Raw genomic sequence first — 21,087 nt, 5'->3', positions numbered from 1 at the left:
GCAGGTGTGATGGACAGGTAGCAGAAGATTTCACTTTGATATCCAGGTGTCAGAATGACCGAGTGCTTCCTGCCTCCCACGAGCAGCCCCAGTGAACACCGTCGGGTAGAACACAGTGGGGGACTTGCTCGTACTCCCAGTTCTGAAGAAATCAGTCCTACAAAATTCCCGGGATTGTACCGCACCGGTGAGCCTTCACCACCTCACGACAGCTTACATGAGCCTCCAGATATAGTATCTGATGATGAAAAGGAGCATGGGAAGAAGAAAGGAAAATTTAAGAAAAAAGAAAAAAGAAGTGAGTAGACAACTTGTCTTTTTAATTCAACGCTTTCAAGTTCTCTTTCCTTTTTTTCTCTCTCAAAATTGCTAAGTATTCCCAGTGGGTTCTTTTAAATTTGTTTCCATAACTTGCTACAAACAGACTTTGTGCCACACCTGTTGCTTCTGCAAAAAAACTCCACACCTTAACTTTCTTTTGTTGTACAGGTACAGTGCCAAGCATGTGCCCAGAATTATTAATAAACACATTTATCCAAAATCGTTCATGATGCATTGGTAAATCCTGGCATCGGGTTCTTCTTCACATTCAAAGTGGAGGTTTTCAAATGTGTTTCCAAATACATCCATTTTTAATCCTAGCTGAGATGCTAGCTAGAATAAAACTGTATGTCTGATCTGAATTGTACATTTGTGCATTTGGAAGAAGCAGTTTCAACAACTGTAGCCCTTTTCCCATGTGTCTCCCTTATTCAGTGTTTGCTTTTGTGTACCATCCCAAGTTTTCCTGTGCACACTGCACCATTATTCAATCAGTCAAAATCTCTGTCCCCTTTTTTCTCTAGCTTCTCAGTTTAGTCCGATCATGCATTTTCCTCCAGCAGTGCCAAAGTATTATTGCAGAGGTCAAAAATGTGCAAACCAACACTGAGATCTGAATTTTCCAGAACTCACAGAGCACAGGTTAGAAGAAAGTAAAGCTTTGACTATAGAATCCTTTGTCAGTGTAACAGTGTCTGGAGTGGGAATTTCATTTAAAAAAACCTACCTCTCCTCCAAAATAACAGAACTATTACTTTCCACCTTTACATTTCTGCAGAAGATTTTTGAAGCATGTAGTAGTTTTTATTCAAGAAAGTTTTTTATATGTTCTGAAAGAGCAAAGCACTTGGAAATACTAGGCTAGCACTGAGCACTCTCAGTGCCAGAAAGACCTTTCCTGTCCAGGTCTCTGAAACCTAAATATCACAGCCCAATATCACAGTGCTAGTACATTGTAAGTGACATTTGTTCTAGCAAAATTTCAAAATGCCAGCATATCCTGCTGCTTCTTATATGTGGAATTTGGAAGATCAGAAACAGTGAGACAGCACACATTCTGTTAGAATTAATGTGGTGACTATTTGTAATATGCATGCACATATTTAAATAATGACTCCTTAAGAATCTGCTGTCGCTGCACTGCTTTTAATCAAAGCAGTTTCCTGGAATGCAAGAATTGTTTCTACCACAGTTAAGAAGGACTATTGCTATTTTAACTAAAAACAGTGTGCCTAAAGAATACTAACTCAAAAATGCATCCTCAAGTTAAAACCTGAAGATATTTCAACTGTTGGTTTTAGGAAAAGTGATTCCGTAGTGATTTTCTATAATGTAAACAACATTGACCTAATACAGATTGCTGGATTGGCAATGAAAATTTGGTATTGATTGGGTAGGTCTAAATTCAGGCCATCAGTAGTGACTTTTTTAGCTTTCTGTTAGAGCTCTGCATTGCACAGCTTTAAATCTGGAACTGGTAGGTGCCAACATTTTGCATAGTGTGGATTTCTATGTATGGAATTCAGGATGTCTCGTGGTGATAGTGTCGCTGAAGGCTGTTGTTTAGGAGGAAAAATGCTACTTCAGCCAATCCTGTGCACACTGGCACTGCTTCTGTTTTTTCACACAAGAGATTGCAACACATTTTATAGCTGATGTAAAGCAATTTCTGTTTCTTAAAAGAAACTTTGAAGGTATGAAAAAATCCTTAAAGAACACAAAAATGCAAAACATGGGAAGAAGAAACTAATCTCTTGCAGTGCTACAGTAAAAAGCATTCATCATTTTTTGGCCCTAATACATGTCTGTCATATAACTGACAGTCAGATAGAAGAGTAAGTTATATACCAAGCTTTCAGTACATCTCATACACTCCAAAAATAATCAATATTGTAAATATACCCTCAACAGACATTTTACCTGTCTAAATTGCAGGTGTTCTGTACACTTGCTTATCATGGTTGATTTTAAAAGAGTTTTCCTTTCAGAGTTGGCCTTTGTTATTCCTCCCATCCTTTTGATTCTTCGTTTTATTTTGTCTCTTCAATTCTGTTTTATGTCTTCAGATTGTTTCTTTTCATTTTTTCTGGCTACCTGCTTTGGATTTGAACAGTGCACCACTTGCTATGATCATGCAGTTTGAAGTATAAACAAATATAACCAAACATGTCAGTCAAAAAAAGAGACACCATTTTAACATTACATTATGATAGAGTGAGTGTTTGGTGAACTTGCAATATTAGTGAATTAATGACAAGGTCATTCTAACACCTAAAACTGTATCTAAATTAAATCCCACAAAAATCTTGAGCTATTTTGATAATTCTCTAAATGTAACTTCAGAAGTACTTGAAGAGCAGCAGGGAAGGGAAGGATAAAAATCCCAAAATTACTCAGTTTGGTTCTTCAGGTAAATCATTTCTGCAAAGCACTTCATTATTATTACCTATATCAAAAAAACATTTTTGTATGCTAGCAAAATACCCTTTTCTATATTTTTATATAGATATAGTTATTTAACAATTTGATTTTTTTTTAGGTTAGTGTCAGTAATCTCATAATACACAGCAATTATTCTGGGGGAAAGTTCTAAAAATGGTTTGGAGCTAATAGAAAATTCCATGGAATATTGTTTTTTATGTGGAATATCAGCTACTGGAAAAATGTTTCAGGCACTAATTTCTCCCCTTTTCTGTGACAGACTGGGTGTTGGTTGGCTGTAGAGTGAGTTAGATTAGGGGATTTACTAGGGATTAAAAGGAATTTTCTTTTTACTGGCATAGTTTTAAATTACATCTGTTCCCTGACTCAAACAGAACTTGTCCTGTGGCAGCAGGAGAACAAAAATGGATCTGTGTTAAGCAGTAATGGATTATCTGAGACAGCAACCACTGTAATTGATGTTTGAAAATGTTTAACCACCTGCCTCTAATCACCTGTTGATAAAGCCATAAAATACGCAGTTCCTTGCAGAAGAAAAATGTGATGATAAAGTACTTCTGAAGAAACTCCTCTACCCATTAGAATTTCTGTAGATAAAGAGTCTGTATGTAGTAGATCTTACTCTGCTTATTCATTTTACTTCTGAGATTGATGCTGGTGGGCAGGATGGGTTCAATATGCAGCTAGGATTTTTTTTGTTTACAAGAATCTTGGGTTTCTTTGTACAATTCTCAGGAAAATGGAGAATTGGTTGAATTTTACTAAGCTATCACAAGGAAGGTTAATAGGAACATTGGTATGAACTCTTTGAAATTTCAGGAAATATTTTTGAAGACCAGATCCTCAGTGTATTGCACAGGGGATCCAGTATGTTCCTTTGGAATGTAGATGAGGACTGAAACCAAACCACTGCTATTGCAAACAAAACATTATTTTACTGTCTGGTGTGTGGAGAAGCTCTGAATACAGTTTTCAGATCTACAGACTAAGAAGTTATTAGAATTTTCTACACCTGATAAAGGTTAAAGGCTTTTCCTATCAGGGTTTATCATTGGGATAAAGAGTGTGTTGCTATATCCTGTTCTGCTGACAAATCACTGTGTATCTCTATATACCACTGTGTGTTTATCTAGTAAAGCACCATTTGCAGATACTTTAAAAGTCTGCCTTTCAATGTCAGTGATTATTTTAACTCAAAATAAAGTGAGACGAATTTCTTCTTTCTGCTTCATTTGCTCTGCTGGCACTGTGCTGTAGAGTAATCTGAAAGCAGAATTTGTTTGCGAGTGCTGTGCTGACATCAGTGAGTCAAGTGAATATTAAAGACAAACTGATCTCATTGAAAGTTGGACAGTGCGTGTTGATAGTGTCTGTAAGGTGGAAGTTTCTGTTGATAATAAAAATGCATCTTGTGGGCAAGGAGAGGAAGTAGAAGCCATCTATCAAGGTTTCATTGTGCATTTGTTTGTCTTATTTTACTTAGAAATGCTTTACAATCTGATGACAATCCTCTGAAAAACTGACATCAGGTAACTAATGCTTGCATTGCACTTCAGTCATATTTGACCTACTAATTCTTTCATATGTAAAAGCCATCCATGTTTTCTTTCAGTGAATTAATTACAGATGCTGCAGATTTCCCTGGGGAGCCAAATCAGCTGTAGAGTTATAAATTGCTTAAAAATCCATCAAAGACCCAATGGACAAAATGTCTCTTGCAGTAGATTTGATAAGTGGCAGTTCTGAATAATGCTACCCATGGAGTTAATAAATACTAATAGCATGATTTTAGTGCTTTGTTGTGAGAACACAGGAGAAATATTTCCAAGTATGCAGATTGATAGCAACAGTGGACTCACTGCATGACAAAGATTATAATCCTGTATACTAGATTTTTCCAGAGTAACACTGGACTTTTTTAGAGGGTTTTTCATAATTCTCACTAAGATTAGGGCTATACCTGAAGCACTATATTTAAAATAACTGCAATGAAAGCATGCTTATGGAAGGAAGGTCTAACAAAAGGAACTGGCAGATTATGCTGTGTCATTATGCTGGTGAAACTGGAGTATTTATTACATTAGTAGTGTTGTCATAGATGGAGGAAAATGTCAGTGACGTAGAGTAATGGGAAAATGGGGACTGTTAGTATTGGAAGTCTTGAGGAAACAGTGAACAGAAATGCCAGTTTACTGTACTCTTGGTAATATTCTTTCCATATTTAAAACTACCTGATTTGTCAAGCACTTTTGGTCATTTTTCTTCTGTATAAATTTAGGTTGTTTATATTTCAATATATTGTATCACTGATGAAAGGGATACATCAATTTTATAAACAAAAGTATAGTAAAGAGAATTGGGCTGTTCTTGAGAGACATGCAAACCCCCTCTTGGTATGGGTGGATATTCTGCGTGAATCTGTATTAGTATATATTTCTAAACTTTGTTGACTTATGTAACTGAGACAAATTTTAAAAGGCTGGATTCGTATTTAATTTGCTCCTTCATGTCTTCTCGTGAATTCAAGAAATACCAGTTTCAGTAATGTTCTCTTGCTGGTGTTACATTAGCACGGATTTAGGAAGGCACTGGGGCTTGTGTTGCAGTGTGGAGTGTTGGGACATGTGAGCAGCGGTGGCACCGACCTCCCAGCTTGGGTCCCAGTGCTGACACGTCCTGATGTGCACATGGGAACCCCACGCTGTGTGACTGGGAGCTGTCACAGCTACCCAAGAGGAAAGACTGAGGGCAGATTGTTCTGGGAGCATCTGGCTTTCTGTTTGCAAATTACATCTCTGAAGTTCATCTTGAACCTTGTTGCCAGCCCCATCTCATTCTCATAAAATACAGTGAAGATGTGTGCTCCTGCTTTGTCCTGTAGCTGGTTGATCTGCATTGTTTCTGTACCAGAGTGAGGTTTGAATCCTTATCCATTTCTGGGTTTTGTTTACAAAAACCAGTAAATGACATAGCCAGTAAGCAAGGAGGAGATGACCTGGCTGTTGGTTGTCCTCCTGCTGTTTGCATTTTTGTGTTAAAATCTACATGGACAGGAACAATTCTACAGTCTTTTTCAGTCTTCTAGGAAAGTGTGTGTTTGGCAGTCCTAGGAAGACTATCAGCTGCAAAGACTGAGCTGATCCAACAATTTAATTATTTCATAGTAGTTCCATGCTTTAATAAATGTCTTATATTTGTTTGACTATTACAAGCTATCTTCTACAGAGCAGTCAAGGAGACTTCAAAATAGACATTCTTTTATATGCTGAAATAATGCTGAGAAATTCTGCAGTCTGCTATAGTTTGGAATTGGAAGGATGAAAGACTGAATGCCCCCTGGTTATTCTGCAGATATTTCACTTGGAAAAAATTATAGCCTGTAGTCTCTTGCATGATGTGCTCACATCTTAGATAAGGGGGTAATTTTCCTCTACCCTAAACTATTCAGGCAGCAAAAGCACTTGGCTGTCGGTGCTGCCTCACTCGAGCAGAGGCTCTGCCTGTAGGTAGTGGAAGAGCTTCCAAGGGTCTCTGGAATGGGGGCTTGCTGCCCACTGCCTTGGGGAACCTGGCTGGCACAGGTGGTGTGTCAAATGTTGCCTTTGTTGACCAGGTTTCGGGCTTACTTTTCTTATATGGGGTACTGTGTATGCAAAATTAAAATTAGTGGACTTGAAAGTTGTGTTGGATTGCATGTTGCTGGGTTTGTTTGGGGGTTGGTTTTTTTTGTTGGTGTGTTTGTTGGGGTTTTTTTTGTAATCCACCTTTAAAGACTTTTGTGTTCTTGCCTGAAGGTGAGGCAGGGCCAGCTGCAGAGGCGTAGTGACTTAAAAGCACCTGATGCATGTTTTAGACGGCACTTGGACTTTTGCTGCTGGAATGGTGTGCTCAGCCCAGGGACTTGTTTGAATCTCTCCCATGAGCTTTTTAAGGCAGATCTGCACTTTCATGGGCAGGTATTGTTCTAGTGTTACAGGAATTTTGTTTTTCATCTAGTGAAAAGTAAGTGCTAGTGCTTCTTTGGTTTTGGTTGGGGGCGGGTTTTTGTATTTTATTTGAGGCTGAAACTTTATTAACTTCATACTTGTCTTTAAATTCATAATATTCTGGAAAAAGATTGGGGCTTTAAGTGGCTGGAGTTTAGTTTTGTTAATTGAAGTTTGTTAGACTTCTGTGTATGCAGTAGATGATCCTTAACAGCAACTCTTATACTGTTGATTACAGGAACATAGAGAAGTTGCCAGACAGTTGTTTTTATTTTGCATTTCCTTGACTATTAGATGGGAATCTAGCCCATAAGATGGACATTGCCATTATGAGTAAGTATATAAAGTATTCATTGTTTAGATCGTTCAGGAGCTCTGTGGCTTATCTTTGATATAATTGCACAACTTGATGTAATCCTCGACCACTCAAGTGTGTAACAACTAAAGAAAACCTTCTGAGGAGTCAAATGGGAAGTATTTTCTAATTCATGTTTCTTCTTCCCTCTCCTCCTTACGTGCAACCTCTTGTTGCTGTCTGGAAAGTGAACAGACTCACAGCTGTCCCCTTCCCTTGTCCTGCTTTGCCCAACAGCGGAAGGTTACGCTGCGTTTCAAGAGGACAGTTCCGGTGATGAGGCGGAAAGCCCTTCCAAGTTGAAGCGGTCCAAGGGAATACATGTCTTCAAGAAACCCAGCTTTTCCAAAAAGAAGGAGAAGGATTTTAAAATAAAAGAGAAGCCCAAAGATGAAAAACACAAGGAAGAGAAACATAAGGAAGACAAACACAAAGAGAAAAAGTCAAAAGACTTAACTGCAGCAGATGTTGTAAAACAGTGGAAAGAGAAGAAGAAAAAGAAAAAGCCAATTCAAGAGACAGAGATACCTCAAGTGGATGTTCCAAGTCACAGACCCGTGTTTGGCATTCCTTTGTCTGATGCAGTAGACAGGACCATGATGTACGACGGCATCCGCCTGCCAGCCGTTTTCCGTGAATGTATAGATTACGTAGAGAAGTATGGCATGAAATGTGAAGGCATCTACAGAGTTTCAGGTACTCTGAGCACACTGACATGCAGGTTCCTAAGGGCTTACTTGCAATTTTGTTACTATTTTATCACTTCCAACATCTAGATACAGTGTTTATAGCTCCATTAATTATCCAAAAAATAATCAGGTAGCCAAAGTTAAGTCAACTTGTAGGTTTGAAGTACCAGAAAAAATTGGTAATGTGATGGTACTGCTTATTGGCAGTAAAAAGACACCTCTTTTGGTCTTTTGTCATGGGATGGTGGCAATGAATAAAACGTGTTAGTATGGACAACTTACATTATTTTTCTTGTGCTTTAGAAATACAATGGTAGCTGATTGCAAAAGCAAAGATAAGCTATAACTATTTTATTGTTGTGCTTCCCACTAAGTTGCTTTTCCCAGTCACTCCCATTGTATATTTTTTCTTGAAAACATCTTTTGTTTCAACAAGTTTGCTAATAAGCAGAAAATGCAAGCTTCACTGTTTAAGCTTAGCAAGAGCAGCTAATTAGCTGTGGTAGTTGTGTAACACCAGCTTACATAAGTGAAACCTCTGTTTTAGTCACGTTAGACAAAACAGCACCTTTATTTGTGAGCTGCACCAGAAATGCAGCTCTTGTAAGTACATCTGTGGGTACATTGGAGGGGACAAGAGCAAGCAAGGAAAGGAATTTCAGGAAAAGCATTTTGAATCAAGTTACCCAGCACTGTAAACCAGTAATGAAATATTCTAAAGGCTTCATTAGCTGTCCGTCTGCATGGTGTTTGGCAGGCACACAGAAATACTGCAGCACCTTAAACAGTTGCTTAGTCCTGCCTAGTGAAACATTTTGGTTGCTTGTTTTTTTACACACAATGTGTTGGAAGTTTTCACAGGTGTGTTTTCCTTAATTTCTGCTGTGCCCTTTGAAGGTGTTGTCCAGTGCAACAGCTCCCTCTTGTGTGTGTAGGATTGTTTAAATTGGGAGCTCAGAGAGAGCATTGCCGTGCCTCAGCAGCCTGCAGCTGTTGTGATGGCTCATTTTGGCCATGAAACTGAGCATGTTTTCCTGGCATTTTCCAGGGGCTGAGTGTGCCCAGTTGTGCTTATTGAGTATGAGCCAAGCCAGGGTGGTGCACCAAGTTGGTGTAACCCAAGTGTGGGTGTTTGAGCTGCAAGAATAAAATTTCCCCAAGCTTAGGAAGATTGGAACGTCACTAAGTTTATACAAATACCTTGTAGAAAATCTTGGCTGGGTTAAATAATCATGTGAACACACTTTTATTCATGTGGTGCCTCAAATCAATGATCCTGTGTGAGATTCCTCCACTGAGGAGAGCCAGCTGGAAATTTGGAAACTAAAAAGTATGGAGTTTGTTTTGACAGAGGAAAGCTGTTATAGGTAGAGCTGTTGCCCAGCATCTCAACAAAAATAATATTTGCTGCCTGGCTTAAGGATGGATAATTGAACAGACAGAAAGAAACTTAATGCAAATATACAATTGATCTTGAGTTTCCCAATCTTTCCTCACCCTGTTTTATGTTCCCTGATGACAAGGAATGCTGGCACTGGTTCTGATTCAGAGCTCTGTCAGTGCTTTGGTTTTGCTTCATAGGATTGAATAGTCAGTGCTTTTAGAACCAGTGGTCATCTAATTTTGAGTCACAATTTTCACTTTGTTACATGTGGATAAATTTTAAAAGGTATTTCTCAATTATGTTCAATTGTGAGGAGAGGTGAAACGCATCTCAAAAAAAAAAGTTTAATTATAACTGTTAGATATTTACAGTCAAAATTTCTCTTAAATCTTGATCTAACTATTTTAAGGAATTAAATCAAAAGTTGATGAGCTGAAGGCAGCCTATGATCGCGAAGAATCTCCAAACCTAGAAGAATATGAGCCCAATACAGTGGCCAGCTTGCTCAAACAGTACCTGCGGGAACTGCCCGAAAATCTGCTTACCAAAGAGCTCATGCCCCGCTTTGAAGATGCTTGTGGAAAGAGCACAGAAGCTGAGAAAGTTCAGGAGTGCCAGAGGCTGCTGAAAGAGCTGCCAGAGTGTAACCATCTCCTGATTTCTTGGCTGATTGTGCATATGGACCACGTTATTGCAAAGGAACTGGAAACAAAGATGAACATCCAGAATATTTCTATAGTGCTCAGCCCTACTGTTCAGGTACGTGCACCACACTGCAAGGCTTAGAGCAGCCCAAGAAGGAGTTCTTTGTAGGAATTCTTTTGCAGGTGGCAATTGGGTATTTTCTGATACAGTTTAGCTAAATTACAGCTCCTCTATGCCTCAGGAACCCAAAATGCTAGCAAAGGGGGAACAAAAGACTTTCTGCATGTGGGCTTGCATACTGTGGGTCTGATATTTGGGTTATCATCAGAGTGTTACAAAGACTGCTACCTTTCAATTCTGTCATGAGGAGAAGTCATTTAATGTTGAATTTCTTCAATAATTCATGCAGATACACAGTTTCTGTGGGGTTTTGATTCAGTGATAGTTTAGTGAAAATATTGTTGCTTAATTTTAATATCAAGCTAATGAACCCTGTCCTGCACACAGATCTTCCTGGTGCAGTAGTGACTTAAGTAAAATGGCTTTGTTGTCTGCAGCCAAATGGCTGAGGAATAAAAACTGGCTTGGTTTTCCAGTAAGGTTTTGTGGTTTCTGGATTGCTCGATTCCTTAATAGACATATTGGAAATATTTAATTAAATACAGCTCAGAATTAGTCCTGTGCATGATGAAAACATGGCATTATTGGGTGTGGGTCTTTTAGAACAAACCCCACAAGTAAGAAAAGCCTGACTTTGTAATTAAGGGTCCAGGTGGAACCCCAGTAGCAAAAGGGCCAGGTGTTATTCCTGGATCTTTTGCTGTGCCAGACACCTCTCTAGCTAGGAAAAGAAATAACAATTAGGGTAAAACAATGCAGGCCAAATCACATTTTGTTGGTAACTAGATCTTAACAATTGAAGTGCAGCTAGTGACAGAACTCTAATATTTGTTTCAGGATAATTTTTAAAATTTTAATGAAAGATAAAATATCAAAATAAATATGCTTGCTTCTGTCTCAGGTTAAAACAGGGAATATAGTGAAAGATGCTTTCATACTACTTTTTTCTGCTATATTAGGTCATCTGAGAGAGAAGCTATAGAGAATACTTAAAGGTTGGGGGAAGAGAGACAAAGTGTAGCCAGTCACCAGGTATAATACAGTAGGGTTGATGTTCCTTCTTACTAACTGCCTTTACCTGAGTACAAAGAGATTTAAAGTATTTCTATGTCTACCAGTGATAGAAATAATTCTGGCAGGTTAAGAGATGTGAAGATGCTGAGTTTAGTCTGAAAATGCCTCAGATGCACAGGTAAGAGAAACAGTGAAGTGACCTCTTGAGGCCAGCACTGCATTGTTGAAAGTAAAGGCAATTTTCAATCTAGATTTTAATCTCTAAAGATACAGTGACATGTCTGTGGCTCACAGAAAGGTTTACTAAAGGCTGCTGTTTCTGGAGGACACTGTGCTTTGTAGATAAAGATGACGTGAATAAATCATCCTAACCAACATCCTGTCTGTCCTTTGCAGATCAGCAACCGTGTCCTGTATGTGTTTTTTACACACGTTCAAGAGTTCTTTGGAAATGTGACCCTCAAGCAGGTGACAAAACCTCTTCGCTGGTCAAATATGGCAACAATGCCAGCACTTCCAGAAACACAAGAGAGCATCAAAGAAGAAATCAGGCGACAGGTTGGCAATTACTTGAGTGTTTTTCTGTTTATCTTTGCCCTGGCTTTTATACATTCAGTAGAAAATTCTCCTAAGTTTGTAACATACTCTTTAATTCCATCACAATATCATATCAGTGGAGACCACTGGGAAGAGCTTGATGATTTCCTTTCCTTTTTCATGTGTGGAAAGTTGTTATGGTCTTGTGACGTTCGTAGTTGTGTCATTTGTGGAGTGCTTTGCTATGTAGGTCAATACTTTTGTTGTGGGAGGAAGGTCAGGAGAGCCCATTAGGGAGGGTGGTTTCTTTAGCACTGCTCTTCAGCTGGCTCTGGATCTGTGCTGGGTGTGTGTTAACACTTGCTCATGGACATGTCACGGTTTGAAAGCCACAACTCCCAGCCCATTGCTACAAAGCCAATCCTTTTCAATCTGACCTGGTACAATATATATAAAGACAATTTCTTTGGCAATCTTTCTAGGAGTTCCTTCTGAACTGTTTACACAGAGACTTGCAGGCAGGGATAAAAGACTTATCCAAAGAAGAGAGACTCTGGGAGGTGCAGAGAATCTTAACAGCTCTTAAGAGGAAACTAAGAGAAGCTAAGAGACAGGTGGGTAACTTTCCTGTTTATAGGCCAGACAGCTAAATCATAGATCCTAATTCATAACAATGCAGAGACACCCAGATCAAAACACTTTTCAATCTTCTTTGCTGCTGATTTTCTCATTTTAACGTTATGTGCCTGACAAGCAATTGTGTTTTCTGCTTAGCTGGCTCTCCCTACGGACAGGGAGATCTTCACAGCTGTTCACAAAAAGATGTGTGATGAAAACCTGGTGTTTGCTAGGGCACATGCTTATTACTTGCTTAAAACATCCAAGTCCTAGAGTACCAAGAGGACTTTCTGGAAGACTTGAGCTTAACAAATCTGAGATGTGTTTTTTAAACTAGTTTATGTCCCACACATGGACAGACCATGCTCAAAATTTGGAAGGCAACTGTGATTGTGCTTCTAAATTTGAAAGATAATGCAATTTAAAAAAATCTTTCTTAGAGTAAATACAGTGACCAGGAAAGCTGTCCTTTTAAATGTTGTTTTCTTTCTCTGGCAGGAGTGTGAAACAAAGATTGCACAAGAAATTGCTAGCCTTTCAAAGGAGGATGTCTCCAAAGAAGAAATGAATGAGAATGAAGAAGTCATAAATATTCTGCTTGCACAGGTAGCTGGCAGGCACTTACCTGTTTGCCTGATGGTATTTTATATTTCATATCTATTAAACACTCCTCTGTCCTTTTGATGCAGAGGGGACATTGCAGGCTCAGAGGGGTCTCTGTGTCCATTAAAACCACAAGGCTTTGTTTTAATGGTCAGTGAAGCAGGGAAGGAGTGCTGACTGCAGGAGTGAGCCCAGAGCTGAGGAGACTCTTGTTAACAGCAGAAAGGAGACACCATAAAAGAAAAAAAGTGACCCTTGTTGTTCATGTACATAGCAACCAGTACTTCCAATGTAGCCAGCTTCAGTACTGTTAACTGCTTTCCTGCTGATCAAAGGAAATAAGGCAACTGTTTTGGCTTTTTTGCCTTCTGCAGCTTTAAAAGTGAATGCAAGGAGGAAAGTACAGAAGGGAGAAGATGAAAGACATATAATTCTGTTTTTCTAGTTGTTTTACTGGTTGGCCAGAGCTTTCCCCTGTGATTTAAGGAAAGGCAGCCAAACATACCAGAATTTGGTGTGTCATCTGCACAATATTCAGTGTGGTGATTATCTTGAGGATTTAGAACAGACATTGTTGGGTTTGAACTTTTTATTTGCTTTGAGATCTTGATGGATCAAAGTTCAAAGCAGACATGCTAACCACTGCCACTGAAAGTATTTCAGAGAACAGCATCATTGCATACTTACTGTATGTTTCTGTGGGAAATAAAGTCAAGGCTTTAAGTGAACTAACTGATCATTGCAGGAGAATGAGATTTTAACAGAACAAGAAGAGCTGCTGGCCATGGAGCAGTTTCTGAGGAGACAAATCGCCTCCGAGAAGGAGGAAATAGATCGGCTCCGAGCAGAAATAGCTGAAATACAAAGGTAAAGGGGACAGCACACTGTGATTAAAAGTACATAAATGTTTTGCTGAAAGACCACACTTAAAATCTCACCCAGTAAACATCACAGTAGAAAGCCACTTGTTTTTATTGAATTCTCAACAAATTCAAATCTTGCAGAATCTTTTCTATTGTTTTAACAATATGATCTAAAAGAAACTTGACCCCGTGCTCTAAAAGAATCCCCCTAGGAAATCACTGCTTTATTAAATTAAGCTTTGAAAGGAAAGTCTGATTTTGCTCTTTAAACCATTGGCAGATAATTGAGAGGGTGCAAGTTAAGTCCCTTATGTTGCCACAGTCGTGGCAGACTCAAGGAAGTGTTTAAAGCAGAGCTTGCCCTTGGTCTTTCAGTCGCCAGCAGCACGGCCGCAGTGAAACTGAGGAATACTCTTCTGAGAGTGAAAGTGAGAGTGAAGATGAGGAGGAGCTGCAGGTCATCCTGGAGGATTTGCAGAGACAGAACGAGGAACTGGAGGTAAGATTTGGTTCTTAGCATTCACTGGTTCTCTCCCGTGGTGGTTTTGTGATTGCACAGGTGCAAACTGGTTGGGTGCATCAGTTTTGCCCAGGCTTGTGACCCACACGCAGTTTTTAAATCACTGCTGTGTGCAAGTCCCTGTTGCTGTCTGGGCCAGCAGTGCTAAACACCCCTGAGCTACCCCTGACATTTGTTTCCCTTCTGTAAAAGATCAAGAACAATCACCTGAACCAGGCGATTCACGAGGAGCGCGAGGCCATCATCGAGCTGCGGGTGCAGCTCCGCCTGCTGCAGCGCGCGAAATGCGAGCAGCAGGGGCAGGAGGAGGAGGAGCCGGAGAAGCGCGGGGGCGTTTCCCAGCAGCAGAGAGACACTGTCCTGGAGACAAAAGCAGCCAAAGAGCAGCCAAAAGCAAGCAAGGAGCAGCAGGTCAAGCCATCGCCAAGTAAAGACAGGAAAGAAACTCCAATTTGATCCGGCTCCTTGGCTATGCATAAAATCAACCGAACTGTGCAAATTACTGTAATTTGAGTCAAACTGCACAAATTATTGGTGGCTGTGTACATTCTGTAAAGAAACTTTTCTTTTAAGCCCTGGAGACTTTTGTCTCCAATACTTGTGGCTTCTACTCATCAGACTCAGGTGAGTTTGGAGAGGCCAGAAGAGTTTTCCAGTTAGTATCAGATTATTTCAAGACTGGTTTCCTTCAGGTGATCCAAAATAATTCAGTAACAGTTTTGTTTCAAACCAAAATCATTATTTACATTCACTGGAGCAGAATTGGAAGATCTCATTTTCAGTAAACAAACAAAACCCACCCACACTTACTAATGATTTGCCTTGTGGATCTGTTCATCCTCATTCACCATTATTTCTGCTTATTAACCTAGTCACTTCTTGCTTGTGCCTTTGATACCTTTCTGATGCAGATTATATACAAGGGAGCTTTAAATTTATTCTGGGTTGGCTGAAACGGTGGGAGACTGCGGGGTATCGTGTTTACCTAACATGCCCTTAAGCTTCATTTCTGTTCTGAGCTGTACTGAATAAGTGTAAAAACTTGAGAGATGTTATTTATGTCCCCGTGTGATGGAAATGTCCACGTCCTTTAGCAGTGTAGGTAACCCACTGACTCATCATCAACCATCCTCATCACACCTGTTTGAGACAGGCCCTGTTCACACTGCTGCCATGTAGGCCAAGAGCTTTGTCTTCATCCATTTTAAATGTCTCCATCTCTTGGAAAAAGCCACTGCTTGTAGGCAGGGACGGGAGTGGTTATGTCTTTAGGACGTATCTGCCTGACCAAGCAATACAGCATTTCCCTGCACTAATCCAGCCACTTGTGATTCCAAACGAGCCCGAAGAGCGACGCCAGCAGGAGGCACCGGGGGCTCAGCAAGAGCCTCTTTCTGTTGGTGTGTCACAAACCAACCACCTCTGCCTGGGACTTGGGTTTGGTTTGGCTGTTCCTAATGCTTCTGCCCTGCAAAATCCTCCACCCACACTGGCACTTAAGGGCCCTTTAATGTTTCGGATACGCTCATTGGACTCAGCCCTTAATCCATATATAGACAGAAACTCCACAGAGTGCATATAGGCTATCTTATTTTTTAATCTGGATATTTATTTTCAGCACCTGTTGGATGTGGTTGTATTCTTTATCTATTGCACTGTTGTGAATCATTGGCCATGATTTGATTTTTGTACAAATAATGCTTTGATATGTTATAGAAAAAAACAGCATAGTATTTTTTTAAAATTTGGAAAAAAGTTTATAAACACAGAAAATGTGATCAGATTACAAATGTAAACTAAAGCATTCTCCCTTGCCTTCGTTACATACATTTTATATTTGCTGGCAATATTTAAACTTTTTGTTTGTTTAATTCACACTAATTCCTATTGAATTGTCATGAATTTTTCTAATGTTCTTCAGACAAATCTCTTAATATTGGTTAACTTTTATTTTGTTAGGATTGTATTTATCAAGCAAATAAATTCAACAGCCATTTGAAAGTGGTTTCTCCTTCATCTACTTCATAATGCAGATCACAGTTACTTTTCTTGGGTGGGTGTCTGCAGCTGAGAAGTTTCTATGAAAAATTACTCAAAGTAAGGTCTGAAACAGAGGTTACTGTTTCACTAACCCTGCAGCAATGCAGCTCCTGTAAACAGAAACTTGGTGTCAAAGCACCTGAGAGATGTTTCTTTGAATTGTTGCTGGGGCTGGGCACCTGCTCTTACTCTGCAGAGGAGCCTGACAACCCCAAGCACAGAAGCAGCTTTCTCACCCCAGTGCCTGCAGTGAAAAGCCACAGAGCAGCAGCCTTTTGAGAGCCTGCGTGTGGAGTTGTGAATCACTAGCCAAAAAAAGACAAAGCTAATTTCAAATAAAGGGGAAATTAATTACAGCACAATAATCTGAGTGTGCTGTTCAGAGCACAATATAAATTTCTCAAGCCCAAGGGACACAGAACAAAACCTGAGCAACCTGGCCACCTGCACGAAGCACATACATGTCCTGAAGGACCAGGTTATCTAAATCAAGGTATCGTTTCAGCTGACAAAGGAAGCCTCTTTCCAACACCTCAGAGCCTCTATGTGCCAAGTGCAGCAGCAGCAGAATCCCTGTCAAACCCTCTGGACAAAATACCAGACTGATTTACATTTACTGAAAAGGGGCAAGAACAGGCTCACAGCGTTAATTCCACTGTTCTGGACTTAACATTTGTGAGAGTCATTGGCTCGTTGGCTTCCTTCTTGAAACTCTGAGCCCTTCCACTAGTGAAGGGGTGACAGTGACACACCTTGCTTGTTTTGACAGCCCCTTCCAGCACAGGCCTGGAACAGACCAGTCACATCAGTCAGAAGCCCAAGGGCTCAGGAGGCACCATATGAACAAATCATTGGGATTCCTGTGCCAATGTGAGCTGTGACACAAAGCTGGGGTTTGCCCACAGCAGGTTACTGAAATCATGACAGCATTTATACCCATTGAAATGCTGCAGCTATGCTTGGAACAGCCTCAGACATTTGGCACACCAAGCAGGATTCTTCCCTCCCAAGAACTTTTTACCCTGAAAAACGGCAGCCTGAAATGAATTGATACTGGCTGAACAGCTGAAAAGAACTGAGATTGTTTTATTTTCTGAAAGATCAGAAAAAATAAACAATGAGCAGTGCTGCTCTCATCCCCACCACAAGTCTAAAAGCAAGAGCCCTGGTGGGTAACACAGGGAATCACAGACAGACCTCCAGAAATTTACTGTCCTTTAGCAGGGACATTCAAGACTCCTGTACAGGTTTCCACCTCTATTCAACATTCCTACACCAGCACTGGGGGGGATTTTTATCTCTCTGTCCCCTCAGATTAATGAGTTAAGTAGTAAATTTTAAAATCTATGTACTGAAGCAAAGAATTTGACAGCTGACCATCTAAAGCTGACTTCTTTTAATTAAAAAAGAATAGATAACAATTAATGCCTCAACCTGAACCTCTGCCAGAAAGGTTTGACAGAGCTTCATCTGTCAAGGTTTTAATTTCTCAGCAAGCAGCTCTTACTCCCCCAGTGCTTCATCTGCAGAGGGAAAATGCCTCATCCAGACCAAACACGGCTTATATCCAACAGCACAAGTTAAAACGCTCCAACAGCAGAAGCCACAGCACTGTGCCCTGTGCCAGAGCATGGCTGTCTGTCCTTCTGTCCCTCGGACCGAGCCCTCTGCTGCGGCCCCGCCCCCTCACAGAGCTGGAGATCACAGCACTGTCAGGACAGGCCCCTCCCAGGGCACTCAGCGCTGACACCAAGGACTCGCTGCCACGTTTCCTCTGGAGTTTCTTGTGTTGCTGCCTTAACAGCGTGAGCTGGAAGGTCTGCCAAAGGATCACACTGCACAAACGTGATTTTAAACCAGACAACCCCACTCCCACTCCCTGGAAGAATTCCCCATCAGAACCACAGGAGTTCTCAGTCTGGTCGTGAGCAATGTACTGACACCACTGGAGGCAGAGCAACCCTACAAACTGAGCTACTCAGCCCTTCCCAAATCCCTCTTCTCCCTGAACTCCCTAGTCCAGGAGAGGAAGCACAGCTGCTCCTAAGGCTCCCTGTTGGAGGAGGAAGGGAGCCTTGAGCACAGCCGTAGCCCTGTTCACCTACAGCTCAGCAGACACCATGGAAGTCTGCAATCCCAGCATTTTGATTTGAGAGATGGGAATAGTGCATCCCAGATCACTGCACCAATGAACACCACTTGCTGACACACAGGAGATGTGCCTGGGAGTCCTGATGAGCCCCTGCTGCTGCACTCCCACTCTGAGAGCCACTGCCTGGTGTTATCCCAGTGCAGAGCCTTGAGGAAGATGGGGGAAGGACATTTCTGCTGACAGCACGGCCTATAAGAAGCAATGTCAGACACAAAGATCCAGAGGGTGACTGGAAAAAAATTAAAAAAAAAAAAACCAAAAAAACAAAAAAACAAAACAAAACAAAAAAAAACAAAAAAAAAAAAAACCAAAAAAACCCCAAAACCCTCAGTAAAGAGACCAGAAGAAGCAACCAAGAGATCATGACCAGTACAAGAGAAATGGCCTGGCCCCCATTTGTGCCTTTGTTGGCACCTTACTCAAATTGAGTTTATTTGGGTTTTTCTCACACTACAAACCCAGACTGACTGAAAAATAATTGAAATTCCTTTTGATGTTCAAACAGTGCATCTCTCCTCCTCTCAGCCTTACTAGAAGACATGCAGAGAAGTGAGCTCAGCACCTTCACTTGTCACAATCCCAAAGCACCTGCAGGTAATCCTTTAAAGCATTTCCCACACAGAGACATTACTACATGTCTGCAGAAGTGGGTCATGGATTTAAAGCAGACAATGATCAGAGTGCTGTAAGATATTTAAACATTTCATTATTTATCTCTGCTAAGGGTATTTTGATCAGCTAGACATAGTCCAACCTCAACAGTAACCGAACCCTAAAATAATCCCATTAACTTGGGCTCTTTATTTATTTTTTCCAATCTAAACAGAACATTAATTAAAACTAACAGACAGAATCTGAAGGCACTCAGGTGGGGGGAGAAGATCATGCACATTTTAAATGAGGTTTTCTGTCATACTTTCATATTTTAAGGCAGTCTATCAGTAAGTCATAACTCTGCACATAGAAAGTGATTAATCACTTTAAATATCCTTTCCATGCTGGCACAGAGAGGCAGGCCAGCCTTCCCCATCAGTGTCAGGGAGGGCAGAGTAAGTGCAATACAAAACCCCTGCCCACTTGCCTGCCTCAGACTCCTCTTCCCGTCCTTCACAACAGAGCTGAAACCAGGTCAGAAAATGCTGCTGCACATCAGCTTCCCCAGCAAAAGACAAGGGACCAACAGGAGACTGCCAGGAGGAGGGAGCTCAATCAGAGAGTGCCTGAACCATGGGACAGACTTTGCCCTCCTGCCCCCTCCACTACCAATTGCAATCAGGCACCTCTGCAGCCCGACCCTGTGGCAGTGCAGGGACAAAGGGGTGAGCACTAACAAGGATGGAACAAGTACCCTGCTGTTCTGCTGTCCTAATGAACCCACAGGGCCAGGAATTTGTGCAGCAGCCATCTGGGAAATTCAGAGCAGTAAAAAAAAAACCACAAAGTCTCCAAGCCTTGCTCATGCCTTGATTATAAACAAACCTCCCAGACATTTGCCAGTTCTATTGGCATGAAATCTGCAGGAAAGTGTGGCGAGGAAATTGCCCTACCAAATCCTGTGGAAAACAGCAAGGCAGTGCTGCAACCAGGACATGGGAATAAAAGGGATTTCCTGTGAAGAATTCTCATGAAGAAGATGCAAGGTAAGTAAGCCAAAAGATTAAATGGCAAACAATGAAAATTGCCTGTAAGAATCAATCTGGTATTCTACCAAACAGGTGGAGGTTGAGTGATGATAAAGCTTTTGAAAACCATGAACCAACAGATGACAACTCAGGAGCTCAGGAAATCCTGACCAAAAGAGAAATGAACTGAAGTGCAGAGCTCAAATCTTTCCTCAGGCAAGGCACCCAAGAAACAGCACCCTTTAGAAGTGCTCAGAACAAGGATGCACATTTCCCCCAAGCCCACATCCTTAGAGACACAAAGAAAATTTAATTATTAACACTGCTGGCATGAGAAAAATCCCCTATCAGAGTTAAGCAATAGAGTTGAGCAATCCCTCAGGCTGTAGATCAAGTGCTCTTGGGAAATGCTGAGAATAATGCCAGCCTTTCCTTCCCCTCTGCTTCTTGGGAATCATCAAATGGAGCAGAAAAGAAGGGGATGGATCCATGACACAAAGCCACTTCACTGAAGATGATCTTCAGTTGTTACATGAAAGGGGAATCCAAGCACTCAAACTGAAAACATTTGAATCTTCCTTAGGAAAAGCTTTAAATTCTCCCTCAAATTCCTAGCCTGCACCACTGTATAAATAAAGAACCCTGAAGTTCTGTCTTATTTTTCAACATAGAAGTGTTTTACCTTTAAGTAACTAGAAAATACCTAAAGGGATCTGATATAACCTTCATTTTACTGGACTAGTGGAAGAGTACATCAGTACAGTATAGAATTAGGCTGGGCCATGTTAATTCCTTAAATCCCAAACACTGGGATTTAAGCCCCAGTACTCCTCTAGCAAATACTTGCTCCATTCAGTCAAGAGGATGACCTGAACCATCCTCTGGTCTCAGCAAGTCCTGCTCACCTCAGGAACTGCACACAATTCAACTAAAATTTAACCATCATGACACTCAGGCAAAAAATCCCTCAGATGAAGGGATTTATGTTCCCTGAACAAATTGCATATTGTTAAAATGGGAATCATCTGGTCTGGGAGAAGATGAGTCACTTTCAGGTGCTTTCCTTGGGGCAGCAAGGAGAGCTGCACTGCTCCCTGCTTCCACACCCACCACTGTCACCCTGCCCAGTCCTCCAGGGATTTTGCCAATTTTGAAAAGGTACATACATGGAAAAAA

The 21,087-nt window shown here is 40.9% G+C and overlaps 1 protein-coding gene across 3 annotated transcripts in view; it reads left to right on the top strand.

Annotated features, from left to right (window-relative positions):
- The window catches only part of RALBP1 (ralA binding protein 1), a 32,534-nt gene extending 16,434 nt beyond the window's left edge, over window positions 1-16,100 (top strand). Inside the window, exons 1-10 of one of the 3 annotated variants that reach the window (XM_079300294.1) lie at window positions 159-298; window positions 6,988-7,082; window positions 7,342-7,800; window positions 9,587-9,936; window positions 11,353-11,514; window positions 11,976-12,107; window positions 12,610-12,717; window positions 13,460-13,581; window positions 13,953-14,076; window positions 14,290-16,100. In XM_079300294.1, the coding sequence (XP_079156420.1) occupies window positions 7,064-7,082; window positions 7,342-7,800; window positions 9,587-9,936; window positions 11,353-11,514; window positions 11,976-12,107; window positions 12,610-12,717; window positions 13,460-13,581; window positions 13,953-14,076; window positions 14,290-14,553 (1,740 nt within the window). In that variant the 5' untranslated portion in view covers window positions 159-298; window positions 6,988-7,063 and the 3' untranslated portion in view covers window positions 14,554-16,100. Of the gene's footprint in view, window positions 1-4; window positions 299-6,623; window positions 6,766-6,987; window positions 7,083-7,341; window positions 7,801-9,586; window positions 9,937-11,352; window positions 11,515-11,975; window positions 12,108-12,609; window positions 12,718-13,459; window positions 13,582-13,952; window positions 14,077-14,289 lie in introns of those variants that run through there. The other 2 variants (XM_079300293.1, XM_079300292.1) reach the window with 2 other exon arrangements.
- The last annotated feature ends 4,987 nt before the right edge of the window (window positions 16,101-21,087 follow it).

Source organism: Erithacus rubecula (genome assembly GCF_903797595.1).
Source record: "Erithacus rubecula genome assembly, chromosome: 3".
NCBI classification, from domain to species: domain Eukaryota; kingdom Metazoa; phylum Chordata; class Aves; order Passeriformes; family Muscicapidae; genus Erithacus; species Erithacus rubecula.
Note: the sequence above shows the minus strand (reverse complement) of the source record. Positions and strands in the feature narration are given on the sequence as shown.